This window comes from Balaenoptera acutorostrata, chromosome 10 (genome assembly GCF_949987535.1).
Source record: "Balaenoptera acutorostrata chromosome 10, mBalAcu1.1, whole genome shotgun sequence".
Classification (NCBI taxonomy): domain Eukaryota; kingdom Metazoa; phylum Chordata; class Mammalia; order Artiodactyla; family Balaenopteridae; genus Balaenoptera; species Balaenoptera acutorostrata.
In genome coordinates this window covers 49,461,924-49,477,548 of record NC_080073.1, presented here as the reverse complement: position 1 = coordinate 49,477,548, position 15,625 = coordinate 49,461,924, and the positions used below count along the sequence as shown (strand labels likewise).

Sequence of the window (15,625 nt, the reverse complement as noted above, 5' to 3'; positions counted from 1 at the left end):
CAAACATTTAGAGAAGAGCTAACACCTATCCTTCTCAAACTCTTCCAAAATATAGCAGAGGGAGGAACACTCCCAAACTCATTCTACGAGGCCAACATCACCCTGATACCAAAACCAGACAAAGATGTCACAAAGAAAGAAAACAACAGGACAATATCACTGATGAACATAGTTGCAAAAATCCTCAACAAAATACTAGCAAACAGAATCCAACAGCACAGTAAAAGGATCATACACCATGATCAAGTGGGGTTTATCCCAGGAATGCAAAGATTCTTCAATATACGCAAATCAATCAACGTGATACACCATATTAACAAATTGAAGGAGAAAAACCATATGATCATCACAATAGATACAGAAAAAGCTTTCAACAAAATTCAACACCCATTTATGATAAAAACTCTCCAGAAAGTAGTCATAAAGGGAACTTACCTCAACATAATAAAGGCCACATATGACAAACCCACATCTAACATCGTTCTCAATGGTGAAAAACTGAAACCATTTCCTCTAACCTCAGAAACAAGACAAGGTTGTCCACTCTCACCACTGTTATTCAACATAGTTTTGGAAGTTTTAGCCACAGCAATCAGAGAAGAGAAAGAAGTAAAAGGAATCCAAATCGGAAAGGAAGAAGTAAAGCTGTCATTGTTTGCAGATAACATGATACTCTACATAGATAATCCTAAAGATGCTACCAGCAAACTACTAGAGCTAATCAATGAATTTGGGAAAGTAGCAGGATACAAAATTAATGCACAGAAATCTCTTGCATTCCTATACACTAATGATGAAAAATCTGAAAGGGAAATTAAGGAAACACTCCCATTTACCATTGCAACAAAAAGAATAAAATACCTAGGAATAAACCTACCTAAGGAGACAAAAGACCTGTATGCAGAAAACTATAAGACACTGATGAAAGAAATTAAAGATGATACAAACAGATGGAGAGATATGCCATGTTCTTGGATTGGAAGAATCAACATTGTGAAAATGACTATACTACCCAAAGCAATCTACAGATTCAATGCAATCCCTATCAAACTACCAATGGCATTTTTTACAGAAGTAGAACAAAAAATTGCACAATTTGTTTGGAAACACAAAAGACCCTGAATAGCGAAAGCAATCTTGAGAAAGAAAAATGGGGCTGGAGTAATCAGGCTCCTGGAATTCAGACTATACTATAAAGCTACATTAATCAAGACAGTATGGTACTGGCACAAAAACAGAAATATACATCAATGGAATAGGATAGAAAGCCCAGAGGTAAACCCACGCACATAAGGTCACCTTATTTTTGATAAAGGAGGCAAGAATGTACAATGGAGAAAAGACAGCCTCTTCAATAAGTGGTGCTCCGTAAACTGGAGAGCTACATGTAAAAGAATGAAATTAGAACACTCCCTAATACCATACAGAAAAATAAACTCAAAATGGATTAAAGACCTAAATGTAAGGCCAGACACTGTAAAACTCTTAGAGGAAAACATAGGCAGAACACTCTATGACATAAATCACAGCAAGATACTTTTTGACCCACCTCCTAGAGTAATGGAAATAAAAACAAAAATAAAGAAATGGGACCTAATGAAACTTAAAAGCTTTTGCACAGCAAAGGAAACCATAAACAAGACGAAAAGACAACCCTCAGAATGGGAGAAAATATTTGCAAATGAAGCAACTGACAAAGGATTAATCTCCAAAATTTACAAGTAGCTCATGCAGCTCAATATTAAAAAAGCAAACAACCCAATCCAAAAATGGGCAGAAGACCTAAATAGACATTTCTCCAAAGAAGATATACAGATTGCCAATAAACACATGAAAGTATGCTCAACATCACTAATCGTTAGAGAAATGCAAATCAAAACTACAATGACGTATCACCTCACACCAGTCAGAATGGCCATCATCAAAAAATCTACAAGCAATAAATGCTGGAGAGGGTGTGGAGAAAAGGGAACCCTCTTGTACTGTTCTTGGGAACATAAATTGATACAACCACTATGGAGAACAGTATGGAGGTTCCTTAAAAAACTAAAAATAGAACTACCGTATGACCCAGCAATCCCACTACTGGGCATATACCCTGAGAAAACCATAATTCAAAAAGAATCATGTACCACAATGTTCATTGCAGCTCTATTTACAATGGCCAGGACATGGAAGCAACCTAAATGTCCATCGACAAATGAATGGATAAAGAAGATGTGGCACATATATACAATGGAATACTACTCAGCCATAAAAAGAAACGAAATTGAGTTATTTGTAGTGAGGTGGATGGACCTAGAGTCTGTCATACAGAGTGAAGTAAGTCAGAAAGAGAAAAACAAATACCGTATACTACCATATACATACATATGGAATCTAAAAAAAACAAAAAAATTGGTTTTGAAGAACCTAGGGGCAGGACAGGAATAAAGATGCAGACGTAGAGAATGGACTTGAGCAAACGGGGAGGGGGAAGGGTAAGCTGGGACGAAGTGAGAGAGTGGCATGGACATATATACACTACCATATGTAAAATAGATAGCTAGTGGGAAGCAGCTGCATCGCACAGGGAGATGAGCTCAGTGCTTTGTGACCACCTAGAGGGGTGGGATAGGGAGGGTGGAAGGGAGCCGCAAGAGGGAGGAGATATGGGGATATGTGTATATGTATAGCTGATTCACTTTGTTATAAAGCAGAAACTAACACACCATTGTAAAGCAGTTATACTCCAGTAAAGATGTTAAAAAAAATTATCATTTTTAACTTCTTTTTAAAGGAAGCATAAATGGCAGATTGCTGCACGTAGGATATGACATACGGATCCTGTGGGGCAACTTTAATAATTAACCACTCTCATGGTTTAACTGAATTCCACATTCTGTCATTTTCCTGTTTCCTTTCCTGACCTGGACAAAAAAGAAAATTGAACCACTTTTGTCTCAAGTATAGTCACAGCTTGGAGCTGTCGCGGGTTTGGTTCCTGAGCACTGCAATAAAGCGAATATCCCAATAAAGCGAGTTACACAAATTTTTTGATTTTGCAGTGCATATAAAAGTTTTGTTTCCACTCTACCATAGTCTATTAAGTGTGCAATAGCATTATGTCTTAAAAAACAATGTACAGATGGACCTAGAGAGTGTCGTACAGAGTTAAGTAAGTCAGAAAGAGAAAAACAAGTATCATATATTAACACATATATGTGGAATCTAGAAAAATGGTATAGATGATCTTATTTGTAAAGCAGAAATAGAGACACAGACGTAGAGAACAAATTTATGGATACCAAGGGGGAAAGGGGGTGGGGTGGGAGGAATTGGGAGATTGGGATTGACACCTATACACTCTTGATACTATGTATAAAATAGACAACTAATGAGAACTCTACTTAATGCACTGTGGTGACCTAAATGGGAAGGAAATCCATAAAAGTGGGGATATATGCATAAGTATAGCTGATTCATTTTGCTGTACAGTAGAAACTAACACAACATTGTAAAGCAACTATACTCCAACAAAAATTAATTTAAAAAAAGAAAGTATAAATTGGGAAAAAAGACAATGTACATACATTAATATAAAAATACCTTGTTGGTAAAAAATGCTAACCATCATCTGAGCCTTCAGTGAGTCATAGGAGTAACATCTAAGATCCCTGATCACAGATCACCATCACAAATATAACAATAATGACCAAATTTGAATATTGTGAGAGTTACCAAAATGTGACATAGAGACACGAAGGGAGCAAATGCTATTTGGAAAAATAGCCGATAGACTTGCTTGACCCAGGGTTGCCACAAACCTTCAGCTGATAAAAAATGCAATATCTTCAAAGCATAATAAAGTGAAACACAATAAAATGAGGTAAGGCTGGGTACATTTGACCAGGAAATACAGAGTCTTGTTTTATTCATTTATTCAGTTTATCAGGAAACACCATGAGAATGAGCACATTCTCATTATTAATATGATTTTGGTTTCTTTCTTTCCTTTTTTTAATACCAAGAGGAAAAACCATTTGGAGAAGACCACCTTGTCATGTTGGCCCATGAGTTCCTTTGCTACCAAAATGAAATGATCATACAAAAGAGATATTACAATCATAAGGACAGGGGACTTCCCTGGTGGTCCAGTGGTTAAGACTCCGTGCTTCCAATGCAGGGGGCGCGGGTTTGATCCCTGGTTGAGGAACTAGGATCCGACATGCCGTGCAGCAAAAAATTTGACATAAAGTAATTGCAAAAAAAAAAAAAAAAGGGAAATAAATTTGAACTGTAGGAATAAAATCTATATTTTAAAAAAATCATAAGGACAATATTAATAACTGGCTATCACTGTGCCCTTTCTGTGTGTCAAGCACTCATTCAGGTGAATCGTAATCATTTTCTCATTTACTCTTCCCAAAAATCCTGGGAGGAAGGTGTTATCATTCTCACTTCATGGATGAAAAAAAAAACCAGAACGTGGGTAATTTGTCCAAGTTCACGCAAAGAATCAGTGGCCATGCCAGGATTCAAATCCAGATCTGTCTCAAATTCTGCGATCATAACCTCTTCACATCTTGCCTCACCCTGAGTGGGTTGAAAGTCAAGCTGAGAAAACTGTTCTTGGCAAAGAAGTGGGTAAGATTTGGATTCTTAAGTGGTGAGGGGGAACCTGGAAAGGAATAGATACGTATATGTGTGTGTGCCTGGGTCACTTTACTGTATACCTGAAACTAACACAACATTGTGGATTAACTATACTTTAATTTTTTAAAAATGGAAAAAATAAAAATAAAGGCTTATTGACTTAGCAGGGAAAAAAACAAATGATTTGGGTTTTTTAAAGTTCCAGAAAGTTCTGACCTCTTGTTGGTATTTCCTGGGCAGCAAACGCTGGACCTTTTATCTCAGTTGTAGATTCTTGAAGCTCATCTTACTTTAGGGTAGCGGGAGTTGCATTTAGGGTTAGGCCTTGCCTGGAAGGGGCCCCCAAGGCATGGTCCGTCCTGCTCCCCATAAGACCTGAGGAGCCACCTCAGGCCCAGTGCCGACTCCATTCTGTACTCCTGGTCTCTCTTGGAGGAGACCGGGGATTAGACCTAACCAGTAAAGGCTCCACTGTTTCAAGCAGATCCTCAACGAGCACACTTCTAACTTGTAACAGCATCAGTCATCTTTAGTAAAGATTTGGTGAAGGTCAGAAGGCTCTTTGAACCTCTTGGACTAATACTGTTTTGTCCTTTTTCCCCTGCAGGACATCGAGGTCTCTGTGAACATTCTCTAAAATGTTTAAGCTCGAGAATCACGGAGCGGAAGCTGCAGGGCACGTGGCTGCCTGCTGGCCGAGGGAGCCTGGAGAAACCATTCCTGGGGCCTCGAGGCTCCATGGTGCCCACGTTCAGCCCCCAGGGTGGCCTTCACCCTGTCCACGCTGACAGCAGCCTGCTGAAGCCCAGGGTCGTGACCGTAGTCAAGCTGGGTGGGCACCCCCTCCGCAAGATCACGCTGCTCCTCAACAGACGGTCGGTGCAGACCTTCGAGCAGCTCTTGGCCGACGTCTCAGAGGCCCTGGGCTTTCCCAGATGGAAGAGTGACCGCGTGCGGAAGCTGTTCAGCCTCAAGGGCAGGGAAATCAGGAGTGTGTCTGATTTCTTCAGGGAAGGAGATGCTTTCATAGCTGTGGGCAAAGAGCCACTGACGCTGAAGAACATCCAGGTGGCTATAGAGGAACTGTACCCCAGCAAAGCCCGGGCCCTGACCTTGACCCAGCACAGCTGGCTCCCCTCTCCAAGGCTGAGAAGCAGGCTTTATAGCAAGGCTCTGAAAGGGGGTCACCACTGTGGGGAGACCGAGACCACCAAGAGCTCCGGTGAGGCTGCCAGGTCCCAGGCTGCCATCAGACATCAGGGGAGGACCCCCGTGGAGGACAGGGTGAGGGCCCAGAAGAAGTGGATGAGGGGGAAGTGGGAGCCTGAACCCAGCAGCAAGGTGCCCAGGGACGCCACCCTGGAGAGGCATGCTAGCGGAGAGAAGCACCTGGGGGTGGAGATTGAAAAGACGTCGGGGGAAATAATCAGGTGTGAGAAGTGTAAGCGGGAAAGAGAGCTCCAGCAGAGCCTGCAGAAGGAGCGGCTCTCTCTGGGCACCAGCGAGCTGGACCTGGGCAGGTGCCCCGGCTATGACGTAGAGAGGTTGGTGAGGACCAGGAGCTGCAGGAGGTCCCCTGAGGAGAAGCCCCAGGGTGGGGAGGAAGGTTGGAAGGAGGGCACCCGGAGCAGTCCCGGGCACCCGCCTCAGGAGCCGAGGAGACCCAGCAAAAGCACCGACAAGAAAGAGGACCGGGACCCAGGAGGCCAGGAAGGTCATCGCCCAGCAGCAGCCAAGGCCAAGAGGGACGTCGTCGGGGAAGCCCAACCCATAAGAGAGGAGAAGGACAGCAGGAGCGTAGGCAGGAGCAAGCAGGGAGGCTGGCTCCGGAGGGAGCATCCTGCCGACCTCGACCCAGAGAAGCTCCCCAGGACCAGAGGGGATGAGCAGGAGGCGGAAAAGGGGAAAAAGCCGGGTGCGTCCGGAGGGAGGAGGATGGTTTCCCGAGATGAGCCGCCGGCCAGGGTAGAAAAGGAGCCCAAGACGAGGCCGGAGGAGAGCAAGGCGGAGCGGCCGGGCGGTAGGAGGCGGCGGCCCCCGGGCATCCTGGCGGCCGACGTGCGCAAGCAGTATGAGCCGGGCCGCGTGATCGGGGACGGGAACTTCGCGGTGGTGAAGGAGTGCAGGCACCGCGGCACCCAGCAGGCCTACGCCATGAAGATCATAGACAAGTCCAAGCTCAAGGGGAAGGAGGACATGGTCGACAGCGAGATCCTGATCATCCAGAGCCTCTCGCACCCCAACATCGTGAAACTGCATCAAGTGTACGAAACGGACGCGGAGATCTACCTGATCATGGAGTACGTGCAGGGAGGGGACCTTTTCGATGCCATTATAGAAAGTGTGAAGTTCCCGGAGCGCGATGCTGCCCTCATGCTCATGGACTTGTGCAAGGCACTCGTGCACATGCACGACAAGAGCATCGTCCACCGGGACCTCAAGCCGGAAAACCTGCTGGTAAGCCCCGCCCTGCCTGCGGTGGAAGAGGGAGGTCATAAAACATGGGATACAGGAAGTAGGAACGGGCTTCTACTCTGGTACCCTTGTGCGCTAGAGCATTACCTTTATGGCCTTTTTTTTTTTTTTTTTTAACATACTCGTTTCAGTATTTAAAACTTTGCTTGTAGTTCATGAATTGCAGAGATAAATGGGTTTTGATTAAATTATTGAGAAAGAAGCCTTCCAATTTAAACAAAATGGAAACTGTTTCCTCATGCCTGGGAGAAAAATATTTTCACCTTGACAGTCATCAGGTGGACTTCATTTCTTGGGCGTTTGCACATCCTCTGGCCTAGGTGCTAGGGGTGTCTGCTGGTAGCAGCTCCCCCTGCAGGCTTTGAGCCCACCCTCCCACCAAAAGTCCCCCTGGCCCTTTTGCAGAAGAGGTCTTGCCGCAGGAGTTCGAAAGGCTCAGTACTGGGAATTCCCAGTCAGTCCAGTGGTTAGGACTCCAAGCTTCCACTGCAGGGGGCCTGGGTTCGATCCCTGGCCGAGGAACTAAGATCCCGAAAGCCTCTAGCATCAGTCCTTTCATCTCTCTGGGCCTTTGTTTCCTCACTTATAAAAGAGAAATAGTAATAGTACCTGTCTTAGAAGGTTGAGGGAGGATTGAGCACGGCAAAGGGAAAAGCAGCCTGAGACTACCAGGAGCTGGCCTGGCACACACAGCTCAGCTGTTCTGTTTTTGGATGTAAACAATCTCCCAAAGCACCAACATCAAATAAGGACACTCTAGGACCATGATGGATCCAGACAAAAGCAAGACCTCTTCATCATCATATCCAAATCCAGATAAGAACAAGATTGTCCAGACCACAAATGGGGCTACATTTTCCCTTTTGGGTGACTATGATTCACTGCCCCACCTTCCTCCCACCTTCTAGATAAGAATTACCAAGATGCCCAATCATAGAATTACCCTCACTTCCTGACAGTATCCAGTTCAGAGCAAAATCCTGCTTTCATGCACCCTCTCCCAAATCACCTAACACAACCCAGCTCTTACAACAAGTTCATTGAACACCCTCTCACTTAGATGCCTGGATCCCCAAGATGTTGGGGATCTCCCTTGTTGCAATGAGTCAGTGAACCCAGTGTGTTCCTGAATTTCAAGTGTGTTGCTGGTGGGCTTTGTTAGGACAGTGCACTTCACATGTTCACTCTCTGGCCCCTTTGTCCCACTTTCTTCTTTGTAGCCCCGATCACCGCCTGATACGTTCCATATTTATTCTTCTATTTTCTTTTTCCTCCTCCTGGAAAGTTCTATGACAGCAGGAACCTTGTTTTATTCAGACTGTACCTTGAAAACTACATCAGTTCTGTCACATAGTGGAGATTCAATAAATATCAGTTGGATGAAAGAATGAATACAGACCCCAGCATGCTGCCTGGCAAGTAGCAAGCATTCCATCAGTGGCAGCTACTCTCATTATTATTATGTTAGGAATGAGTCTGATATTAAGGTGGACATCATGAGGAAGAATCCAAAGCCAGATTGCTGCACATGAAGCCGTAGTAAATGGAGACAGTGATCTTCATGAGCCACAGTTTTTTTTTTGGTGGGGAGGGCGGTGGAGGGGAAAGGAGTTAACCTGTTTCCTTTAATTTCATGGCTGTAGAGCCAGCCTGCAAACATCATCCCAGTACATTCATCTGCTTGTAAGCTGCTCCCACAAGCAGAATGAAACTCTGAGTGAGTTGAGCTAATTATTTGGTGAAGTGAGGTCTACATTGACCCCTAAATCAAGCAGTCTTGTTTTTTGTTTTTTTTTTTTAAATAGCTACTTTATTTATTTATTTATTTATTTATGGCTGTGTTGGGTCTTCGGTTCGTGCGAGGGCTTTCTCTGGTTACGGCAAGTGGGGGCCACTCTTCATCGCGGTGCGCGGGCCTTTCACTATCGCGGCCCCTCCCGTTGCGGGGCACAGGCTCCAGACGCGCAGGCTCAGTAGTTGTGGCTCACGGGCCCAGCTGCTCCGTGGCATGTGGGATCTTCCCAGACCAGGGCTCGAACCTGTGTCCCCTGCATTAGCAGGCAGATTCTCAACCACTGCGCCACCAGGGAAGCCCAAGCAGTCTTGTTTTTGTCCAGATTCATAGAATTGCAGATCATTGACTGGTTGCCTGAATGGTCTGAATTACCAGGGAATAAATCTCCCTTTGAAGAATTTCATTTTTGTTTTTTGGGTTTTTTTGGCCGCACTGCGCGGCTTGCAGGATCTTAGTTCTCTGACCAGGGATTGAACCCAGGCCCACAGCAGTGAAAGTGCCGAGTCCTAAGCACTGGACCACCAGGGAATTCTCTAAGAATTCCATTTTTAAATCATATTTTAAAAAATTTTTTTAAATTTATTTATTTTATTTTTGGCAGTGTTGGGTCTTCGTTGCTGCATGCAGGCTTTTTTCTCTAGTTGCGGTGAGTGGGGGCTACTCTTTGTTGTGGTGCACAGGCTTCTCATTGTGGTGGCTTCTCTTGCTGTGGAGCACGGGCTCTAGGTGCGCAGGCTTCAGTAGTTGTGGCACTCAGGCCCAGTAGTTGTAGCTCACGGGCTCTAGAGTGCAGGCTCGGTAGTTGTGGAGCATGGGCTTAGTTGCTCTGCGGCATGTGGGATCTTCTCGGACCAGGGCTCGAACCCTTATCCCCTGCATTGGCAGGTGGATTCTTAGCCACTGCGCCACCAGGGAGGCATGAGCTAAGTGTCCTCATCCTTTTTTCACTTGCTTTTTGTTTCTGTCTTTTGGGTCTGAGCCCAAGTTTTCCCCATGTGTGATATGCCGGACCCTGTTTACAATGGCACTTTGGAATCGTGACAGAGCGGTGTTCTTTATGGATCCTCTGATGTTTTCACCAAATTGTGTAAGCAGGAGGAATTCTGACTAGAGACCTGGGTGGGTCCCATGAGCAGCACATTTTGGGCCTGTGCTTTTTTTTTTTTTTTTTTTTTTAATTCACGTTCTTTTATTTATTTATTTATTTATTTATGACTGTGTTGAGTCTTCGTTTCTGTGCGAGGGCTTTCTCTAGTTGCGGCAAGTGGGGACCACTCTTCATCGCGGTGCGCGGGCCTCTCACCATCGCGGCCTCTCTTGTTGCGGAGCACAGGCTCCAGACGCGCAGGCTCAGTAATTGTGGCTCACGGGCCCAGTTGCTCCGTGGCATGTGGGATCTTCCCAGACCAGTGCTCGAACCCGTGTCCCCTGCATTGGCAGGCAGATTCTCAACCACTGCGCCACCAGGGAAGCCCTGGGGCTGTGCTTAATAAAGCATCAGAACAGTGATACACGTTCTCGAGGATGTGGAGTGAGATCCTTTACCCTATAGGATTGTTTTCTTTTGGGGACAGTCATCTGAGCTTGCATTTTCTGCACAGGGTCTTGGAACCAATCTGTCGAGCTGGCCCATCTCTTGGGCAATAGAGACTCTCACTTGTGTTAAGGGACTGACTTGTCAGCAATTTTTAAAATGGAGAAAGTCAGCACTTGCAGATGGCATGGAGAGATTTGCTTCAGGAAATGAAAAATTGCAAGGAACACATTTAGTGTGGACAAGCTAGCTGCCTATGAGAAGTCATTTGGCGATACCTTCATGGATTTAAATGTCAGTTCATATGTGTTTTAGTGCCCTTAAAGGCAGTGAAGTGTGTGTGTGTGTGTGTCCTGAGAGAGAGGAAAAACTGCAGCGGAGCTATAATTTTTCAGTCTAATACATGAGTTGTTTATTGGTGTTAATTGTAATTGATATTTCGACCCTTTTTTTCTGATTTTAAAGAAAGCCCACTTTTTTTTATTGTATCATTTTTTTTACATCTTTATCGGAGTTTAATTGCTTTACAATGTTGTGTTAGTTTCTGCTTTATAACAAAGTGAATCAGCTATATGTATACATATATCCACATATCCCCTCCCTCTTTTGTCTCCCTCCCACCCTCCCTATCCCACCCCTCTAGGTGGTCACAAAGCACCAAGCAAGAAAGCCCACTTTTTGTTTTTTTAAATAAAAAACTTTCTTTCGTGGTGGTAAGTCTCCTTCAGAAGCTGCAAAAAGCTACAGATCTGAGCCATCTTTGGTGGCATAGGGTAACATCTTTTCTGTCTTGTGGATAATCTGTCAGCTGGTGTTTTTCAGAATGAGTGGGCCTGTCACATTTCTAAATCGTGTCTGTCCTTTTTCCAGATGAGTAAAGTTGAATATATTGTTATGTCAGACTTTAAATGCTACCTAACATCAGTTCTTTGTGGTTTTTCAGGCAAAGATCTGGGGAGTGTTGGATTTGACAATTGACTCATTGTCTGAGTTTAGAAAGGTGTCATCTCTAAACCTGCTGTTAGGATAATTATGTTGCAAACTTGGCTGGTCTTCTGAGAGTTAATATTAGTAAATATCACCATGGTGACTACTGTCCATCAATTAATGTTCTTTAGTTGACTTTAATTTAGTGTTCTGCTCTTGTGCTGACTTTTGTATTATCAAAGTAATTGTTTCTTCCTTTAATGGATGGCTACTGCATGTATCAATACGTCCCTAAACTTAGGAGACTGATGATGTTAGAACTAACTTTTGATTACATGGCTGATTGTGGCTGCTTTTAGAGACTTCCAGAATGTGCTAGGAGCTCTTAATGGATCTAGCAAGCTTACCATGTTGTTTTCACCAGCAGAAATATTTATATCTGATAATTGGGCCCTAGAGTAAAATTTTAGGCCTGTATTACTGAGCTTATCTATTTCTAGTAATCACATTTCCTGATAAGATGCTAGTGCCCCTCTTCCCTTAGGGCTATTTAGACTCCTGAAACCTTGCAAAAAAAGTTTTAATTATGAGAATTTTCAGCTTGAAGAAATATCAGTGTTAATTGCTTCTTCTGCCAGCATGTGCTCGCTTGGAGAGGTTGGAATGTGCTGTGTGGTGTTGACTGGGCCCTGGGAGAAGCAAACAGGAGCCAGAGAGGTGATGATGTGTAGACACCAAAGGCATGTCACAGGCCGGTCATGTGACAGGTCCTGGGAAAACTTTGTCCCTACTGATTTTTTCAGTCATTCTTTGTATTACGCTATCTTTTGCTGTTGAAATGTAAATTGATTTTAGGCATTGGCATTTCCATGTGAATTGGTTTCTAAGATCATTTCCGTCCTCATGGCCAGTTGGAAATGGAAACTTGGAGGGAGAAGGCCAGAGGAAGTATGAAGGATGAAGTAAGAAGTCGACAAAGATAAATAAGCTCTACCCCTTTTCTTAGGAGGAGCCGCGTGCTGTTTGGTCTGTACTCTGCTTCCATCTGCTGTTCAGAGATGATCATTGATCAAGATCACATTTAAATTGTGCCCTTGAAGGAGAGGAGGCTGTTAATGGCTCAGAAAAGGAAAGATTCCTTTTGAAGCTCTGAGACTGTCCAGATGTGATCTGGCTGCTTATGTAAATGTAGATTGTCTGGATTCAAAGCAGGGTACTTTGGTGTGGCTGGAAAAAGGGATGATGGATGCAGATGGACCAGGAGTCATTAAAGTACCATGTAAATTAATCTCTAACACACTTTCAGTTAGAGGGCAATTGAAGAGGAGTCCCAGAAGGAATGTGACCCAGAGCAGTGGAATTTAGATAAACCTGTAGATAGAGAAACGGAGATGTGGGGTGAGGGCAAGGTCAGATGTGTGCACTGGGGCTGTGGCGTCGAAGTGGGTCATTTAGTGGGGTCTTTGCCTTGATGGCCACCCAGTGCCTAGTCAGCTGAGGGTACTGAGGCTCACTGATTTGTTCAAATCATACATGGTATATGGTGTTCATTTCTGGGCATTCTTTGTTAAAAGAGGCGTCAATGAAATAGGGATTATCTAGAACTTTACAGTACACAAGAATCGCCCTGGGGTCTCATAGAGATGCAGTTCTGTTCCGTGGATCTGGGGTAGCCTGAGGTCTCCAACAAGCTCACAAGTGATGCTGGTGCTGCTGGTTCAAGAGCCGTACTTAGCGTAGGGAGGAGCGAGAAGGGGATGATGGGTCAGGAGACCTGATCCTATAAGGATAAGCTTGAGGATTCTCGGATGTGAACTTCGAGAAGCAGCATTGGTACCACCTGGGAGCCTGTTAGAGAAACCAGAAGCACCCTGGGGGGAATCCTGGTACTTGTTTCCCATCTTTGGAAGTGGTGTGTCCTTCCCAGAGGGCAGATTTAGAAAAAAGGGGTGGAGGTGGAATTCTGGATCAACGTGGGGTGAACCTCCTCACAACTTAATCTATGATCTGGATGGTCTGCCATGTGAAGCTATGGGATCTTTTCCATCTTGAGATTTCAACCAGGGGTGAACGACAGTCTGGTGGGAAGATGTTGTAGACAAGTTTCCTGTTTGGGTGGAGACTTTGATGGTTTCAGAAGTTCCACACAATGTAAATTGGTGCAGCCACTATGGAGAACCGTATGGAGGTTCCTTAAAAAACTAAAAACAGAGCTACCATATGATCCAGCAATCCCACTCCTGGGTGTAGATCCAGAAAAGATGAATTCTCTAATTTGAAAAGATACATGCACCCCAATGTTCATAGCAGCACTATTTACAGTAGCCAAGAAGCAACCTAAATGTCCATTGACAGATGGATGGATAAAGAAGATGTGGTACATATATAAAATGGAAAATTACTCAGCCATAAAAAAGACTAAAATAATGCCATTTGCAGCAACATGGACAGACCTAGAGATGAGCACGCTAAGTGAAGAAATTCAGACAGAGAAAGACAAATATCATATGATATCACTTACGTGCAGAATCGAAAATATGATACAAATGGACTTATTTATAAAACAGAAACAGACTCACAGACTTAGAAAACAAACTTATGGTTACCAAAGGGGAAAGGGTGGGGGGAGGGATAAATTAGGAGTTTGGGATTAACAGATCACACTACTATATATAAAGTAGACAACCAACAAGGTCCTACACAAGGAACTATATGCAATATCTTGCAATGAACTATAATGGAAAAGAATATGAAAAAGAATATATATATATATATAAACTGAATCACTTTGCTGTATACCAGAATCTAACACAACATTGTCAATCAACTATACTTAAATTTAAAAAAAAAAAGTTGCACAAATACCAGAAGGAAGAGTTATTCCAGGAGGATGTCAGTCATTTGAATTCAAGGATTAAGGTAAGAACTGTTCTGAAGCCAAGAATGTGAGGTGCCTGTTGGAAAACAAAAGACCAAAAAAACCAAAAACAAAATTCACACTGTCAGTGTGTGACCCTAAATGTAGTTAAGCTGCTCATGTAAGCGAAGTAAATAAGTCTCAAGTCACACTGACAGCTCTGAAAAATGTCACATAAGTCCCGGGACTTCCCTGGTGGTGCAGTGGTTAGGACTCCACACTCTCAATGCAGGGGGCCCAGGTTCGATCCCTGCTTGGGGAGCTCGATCCCACATGCAGGCCACAACTAAGAGTTCGCATGCCACAGCTAAGGAGCCCACCTGCCACAACTAAGGAGCCCACCTGCCACAACTAAGGAGCACACATGATGCAACTAAGGAGCCCGCCTGTTGCAACTAAGACCTGGCACAACCAAGTAAATAAAATAAATTAAAAGATAAAATAAATTTTAAAAAATGTTACATAACTCCCGACAGCAGAGGCTGGAGACAGAAGAATTAAAAACACAGAACATTCTCACTTTCCGGAAGGAACAAATGACTCTGTGGATCCTAACCACCCTCGGGTTCTGCTACGGGTCTCATCATCCTGAGACTCAAAGAGAAAAGCTATGGAGACAAGAAGCAGCGTAATATTATTTTAGGAAGGCCATAAAATAATTTTTAAAAACAGATTTGGTATTTGAAAATGTATCCGTCAGCATCTGGACATTTAACATAATACATTTTCAAAATAAATTTCATGAAAAACTTCAAAATAGTTAAAAGACCAAGTCTCCATCATGTTTCATCTGCTCCTGACTCAGTGGAGCCGGGTTTTGGAATCGGGGGTTGGGGAGATGGGGGGGTTTGAGGAAGGAAATGCTCGTCATTTTGCATAGGGATTCATAGTTTATTTTGGTGTATTCAATCAGCCAAATGCTTTTAATGCTGATCATTTGGTTGGGAATATTTACAAATATTTGTGAGGGACAGATTTTTTCAGCAGTCACCCAGCAAATGGGACTCATGTAGGTGGTCCATCTGGAAACTTAAGGCAGCACACATTTTTTTTGTCCTTGCCTTCCAAAGTAGATTTTCTAGTGTAAATTATTCTAATAATTACCTCTCCAGTCTCCTTTAGGGCTGTGTCTGTCTCGATACACAGACCAAAGCAGAAGTGTGTTTTAGTTCTACATCTGTGATTTCCATTAGGTTAGGTTAATTATGGAGATATTGATTAGATTGCCCAGCAGTGACTTGGGCTCAGTGGTTAAAACACATTCTGCTTACAGAGATGTAAACTCTCTGGCAGGAGCCAAAGCAGGTTTGGAGCACTTACCCTTGGCTGAGGAGATCGGGGA

The 15,625-nt window shown here is 43.8% G+C and overlaps 1 protein-coding gene across 1 annotated transcript in view; it reads left to right on the top strand.

Annotated features, from left to right (window-relative positions):
• The window catches only part of DCLK3 (doublecortin like kinase 3), a 32,925-nt gene that overhangs the window by 10,607 nt on the left and 6,693 nt on the right, over window positions 1-15,625 (top strand). The window contains exon 2 of the mRNA XM_057555762.1: window positions 5,153-7,092. Coding sequence (XP_057411745.1) covers window positions 5,153-7,092 — 1,940 coding nt within the window. The remainder of the gene's footprint in view (window positions 1-5,152; window positions 7,093-15,625) is intronic.